Here is a 4,718-nt window from a genome sequence, read left to right as displayed (position 1 = left end):
TCCCTGCACGGGGCAGAGCCAGTGGCCGCGTGCTGGGCACTCTCTGAGGGTGCCCCCAGCCCCAGCTCCCGGGCAGGGCATTCCTTGGAGTGCCCCCAGCCCCAGCTCTGTGCTGGGCACTCTTTGGGTGCCCCCAGCCCCAGCCCCTGTGCTGGGCACTCTTTGGGTACCCCCAGCCCCAGCCCCTGTGCTGGGCACTCTTTGGGGATGCCCCCAGCTCCCGGGCAGGGCGCTCTCCTCCAGCCCGGCCCCACGGCCGCCTCAGGAGCCCCGCCACCATCTCCGATTGCATTTCCAGAACCCTTCCCACACGGCGAGCGAGCGCGCTGAGCAGGAAGGCACGGACAAGGAAAGAGGGGGGCCTCCTTTCGGGGGCTCTGCACAGGCCCGGGGCTGCCCTGCATCTCTGCTCTGATCCTGGCCCTGACCCCGGCCCTGACCCTTCCCCATCCCTGTCCCCAGCCCTGCCCATCCCCACACACCCCACACTGGGACAGTCTGTAGTGTTGCCCTGCATACACCAACCCCAAATCTCCCCTGACCTACATCTTCCTCCTCATCTCCCACTCACTCCTTCTGCCCATCCTTCCCCCTAATCCTACCTTGACCTGTCCCCAAGCCCCCTGATCTATGCCATCCTACACTTGCCCCAGATCCACATGCCTTCTCTATTCCACACCTGGCCCTTGCTCCCACCCAATTCCTCCTTCCTGCCACACTCCTACCCCATCCACTGCACTCACTGCCCCACAAGCCCCTCTCCAGCACTCCCACCCCACACCCTCAGTCACCTGCATGCACACACACACACACCCACCCATGCCCCTGCAGTGTACCCACAGGGCACCCACAGACCATTCCTTCTTGCCACTTCCAGGGTGACCTAGGGACATTCCTGGCCAACTCACAGGACCTCCTCCAGCTTTGTCTTATGGACCCTGGAATTTCTGTTCTTCCTGTCCCCTTGGGCCCCTCTCAACCTGGCACCAGAGCTTCTCATGGTCCCAGCCAGACATCCCCGTGCCCCACACCTCCAGCAGGGAAGTGCCCCAGTGCCCCTGGTGCTTGTCCCCATGGACAGCCTGGATGCTGCCATGGTTGGCAGTGCCTCATTGCACCCCGACACCTGTCCTCAGCCCAACTCAGGCAGGTGGCATGGCCTGTCCCAGGAACCAGGGCTCCAGGGCCTGAGCTGCAGCAGAAACACCGCACACAGGGAGCACAGAACACACGGAATCCCAATGGCATCACTAGCTCATCACAGAGCTTTTGGAGGCCCAGCAGCTCTCCAGCCCCAGCTGTGACCTCTTGCCACACAAAGGCTGGTGCAGCAGCACGTGTCTCAGCTCATTGGTTCATTAGCATAATTAATACTAATGCTCACAAGCAGCCTTACCAACACTGATGAACTTGGGCTAGCGACCTCACAGGGGGAGAGGGAAGTCCGAAGCCTGGCTAGAGGAAGTTTCCAGAGGCAGTATCACATTCCTTAGCCCCATTTTGAGTGTCCTGGCTGCAAGGTAGCTCCACACTGATGCAAGTAAGGCCTGGCACAGCAAGAGCCATGTCAAGAGAGGCCCACACCATGCTCTGTGTGATGGGCAGCCTTGTGGTGTGCCCGATGGCAGTGGCATTGCCCATTGCTTGCACACAGAAAGGATATACACAACTTGGCCCCATTCCAGACTCACACCAAGGGTGGGGATCTCTCCCCCAGCATCCCTGCTGCAAACACTGCCCACCAAAGCCACGACACCTGCCCCAAACACCCTGCACCAGCAGGTTTCCCACCCCAGGCTGCTCACAGCCCTGAATGTGCCCCTGCTGAGCTCCGGCCTCAGTACCTGCACCTACCTGCAAGAAGCAGGTCCCAACAGGGGTGTTCTCCTTCAGAGACACGTTGTAGAAGTTACTCCTGAACACTGGCTCATTGTCATTGACATCCTGCAAGGCCACGTGCACCACAGCTGAGGAAGAGAGGGCAGGGGTTCCCCGGTCTGTGGCCAGCACAGTGAGCTGAGGCTGAGGATCCTTTTCATAATCCAGTGGGGCAGCAGTGGTGATGATGCCAGTGGCGGGGTCAATGGTAAACCAGCTGGAGTGGGTGTCATGGCCATGCAGAATGCTGTACCGCACCTCCCCATTGGGACCCTGGTCCTTGTCACGAGCTGTCACCTGCAGGACAAAGCTGCCTGGGTACACCACCTCAGGGATGCTCTGCTTGTACTCCTGCTGGTCAAAGAGTGGGGGATTGTCATTAACATCCATCACCTGCAGCACAAAGGCTGATTCTGCCCGGAGTGGGGGCGTTCCTGAGTCAGTAGCTGTCACCCGCAGATCATAGGAGTCTCTTTCCTCCCGATCCAGAAGTTGGTCCACACAGATCAGATAGATTATGTTGTCCTTGGTAGTGAGGGCAAACTTGCCATCTCCTCCCTCCAGTGTGACATTGACATTGGAATACTCTCCATAGTCGGGATCGGAAACAGAAATGCGTGCCACATACTGTCCGGGCTGGGCTCCCTCAGAGATCTGTGGGGAGCCATCCTCACTCAGAAAGATGATAGTCATGGTGGGCTGGTTGTCATTGTAGTCACGCACATGGATAGTGACAAAGGCTGTGGTGACCTCAGGATGGACAGCCTTATCCCTTGCCTGCACCACCAGCTCATGCACCTTCCTCACTTCATAGTCCAGACCCTTGTTGAGCTTGATGACTCCAGTCCGGGCATCGATGGTGAAGTACTGGTCAGGATCGCTCTGCCGTCGGTTGATCTCGTAAATCACATCCCCATTGTCACCTTCATCTGCATCAGAGGCAAAGACCTGCAGGATGCTGCTGCCAGGTTTCAGATTCTCTGAAATGAGCGTGTGATAGCGGCTCTGGTTGAAGCTGGGGGCGTTGTCGTTGATGTCCTGAATGGACACGTCCAGTGTCATCTGGGTGCTCCGGGGCGGAGAGCCCCCATCGTAGGCTTCCAGCAGCAGGGAGTATGAGGAACGGTTCTCCCGATCCAGAACGTTGCTGACCACCAGGTCCAAATACAGGACCCCATTGGGTCCTCGGCGCGTTTCCAGGCGGAAGGCCTGCCCCACATTCCCTCCCTTAATCGTGTAGCCTTGTGTGTTCAGGAGGCCACTGTCGGCATCAAAGGCCGGGTCCAAGGGAAACCTGCTGCCAATGGGGGTGTGCTCTGGGATCTGAAAGGTGCTGTGCTGCTTGGGAAACGCTGGGGCATGGTCATTGATGTCATTCACTTGGATGTTCACCTCTACCGTGATGCCCTCTGGGGTGACAGCAATGAAGCTGTAGCGGTCCCGAGTCTCCCGGTCCAGGACACGAGCTGTTTTGATGATCCCTGTATTCTCATCTATCCCCAAGTCAGTGGAGACCCCACTGCCCTCCTGTGCTGAGATGAAATACATGTAGGCACTAGTTTCAGGGGGTAGGCCAGCACTGATGTCCCCAATGATGGTGCCAGCCGGCTGCTCCTCATCTATTTGTAGATCCAGGGTGCCCAGGACAGCAGAGCCCATCACTGCTCTCAGGCTCCCAAGAATAAGCAGCTCCAGCAGAAGCATTGTTGACCTCTTCATTTGCTCCATGGCTGGCAACTAGCAGAGCAGAGGGTGGCTTGATCTCCTTTGCAGAGTTCGCTTTAATCCTGCCTGGAATGCAGACCAGAGGATACTGGTTAAGAGAGAGCAAAGGAAGGACAGAAGGACAGAAAACAGCCTGGAGAGGGAAGGCCTGCCAGGTATCTGCTGCCCAATCACCATGTAACGCCTGTCCCTCACAAGAAGCAAATGTGACAATATGTGTCAGAGCCTGCCCAGAACAAAAGCCTGGCACAGCACCTGGAAGGAGCTCACACCTGACAGTGCCCCGAGGTGAGCAGCTTGGACCCTGTCACAGAGGTGCTTCCTACATCCCCAAGTGCCCTTTCCAACCCCTGCATGCCTGGCAGTACTGGCATCAGCTGCCCCCGAGCAGCAGCCCCTGTGTCTTTAACAGCTGAATGCTTCCTGAGAGGTTCAGAGCCTGTCTGCAACAGGACAGAGGTTTTGGGCAAACAGCAGCCTTGCATCTCTCCACCCTGAAAGAAGCTGGTCTCAAATTACGAGATAGCTCAGCGAGTTGAGACCCGAGCCCCCACCCCCTCTCTCCGCAGCAGCGTGCCTTTCAGAACCTCGGGGACATAGGTGCCAAAAACCCGTGAAGTGCGAATCTGCTGTCCCTGGGAAGGAGCACAGAACGGGAGTGGGCTTCCATCCAGTGAACAATAAATCAAAAAGGATGCATTGCAAAGGATGTGCCCACAGCTGGGAATGCCCGGGATAAAATCAGGCCGTGCTCATTGTTGGGGCTGGCACGGAGATCGGTGGGTGCCCCACGCCGGTGCCATGGAGGGCGGCGGCAGTGCCGAAGGAACGCAGCGACTCCCTCGGAACTGCCAGCTGCTCCGTCCCACACCCTCCGCTGCTCACTCCCCTCCTTTGTCTCCTTCTCGCTGCTCGAGAGCGCCCGTGCCCGGGGCTGCCAGCGCTGCCCTGCCCTGCCCTGCCCTGCCGGAACAGCGCGGGTAACACCGCGGCCGCGGAGCTGCGCAGGAACAGCGGCCCCGGACCCGCTCAGCGCCGCGAACGAGGCTCCGTGGTCTGCAGGGATGGCGGCAGCATGAGCTCACTCTTGGACTCTCTTGAAAGCGTTTGCTGCT

The 4,718-nt window shown here is 58.6% G+C and overlaps 1 protein-coding gene across 1 annotated transcript in view; it reads right to left on the bottom strand.

Annotated features, from left to right (window-relative positions):
• The window catches only part of DCHS1 (dachsous cadherin-related 1), a 40,044-nt gene extending 36,387 nt beyond the window's left edge, over positions 1 to 3,657 (bottom strand). Inside the window, exon 1 of the mRNA XM_031065253.1 lies at positions 1,855 to 3,657. Within this exon, the coding sequence (XP_030921113.1) occupies positions 1,855 to 3,606 (1,752 nt within the window). The 5' untranslated portion in view covers positions 3,607 to 3,657. The remainder of the gene's footprint in view (positions 1 to 1,854) is intronic.
• Between the last annotated feature and the right edge of the window lie 1,061 nt (positions 3,658 to 4,718).

Source organism: Geospiza fortis, unplaced genomic scaffold (assembly GCF_000277835.1).
Source record: "Geospiza fortis unplaced genomic scaffold, GeoFor_1.0 scaffold2457, whole genome shotgun sequence".
In the NCBI taxonomy this organism is placed as follows: Eukaryota; Metazoa; Chordata; class Aves; order Passeriformes; family Thraupidae; genus Geospiza; species Geospiza fortis.
This window is presented reverse-complemented; position numbering and strand designations above follow the sequence as displayed.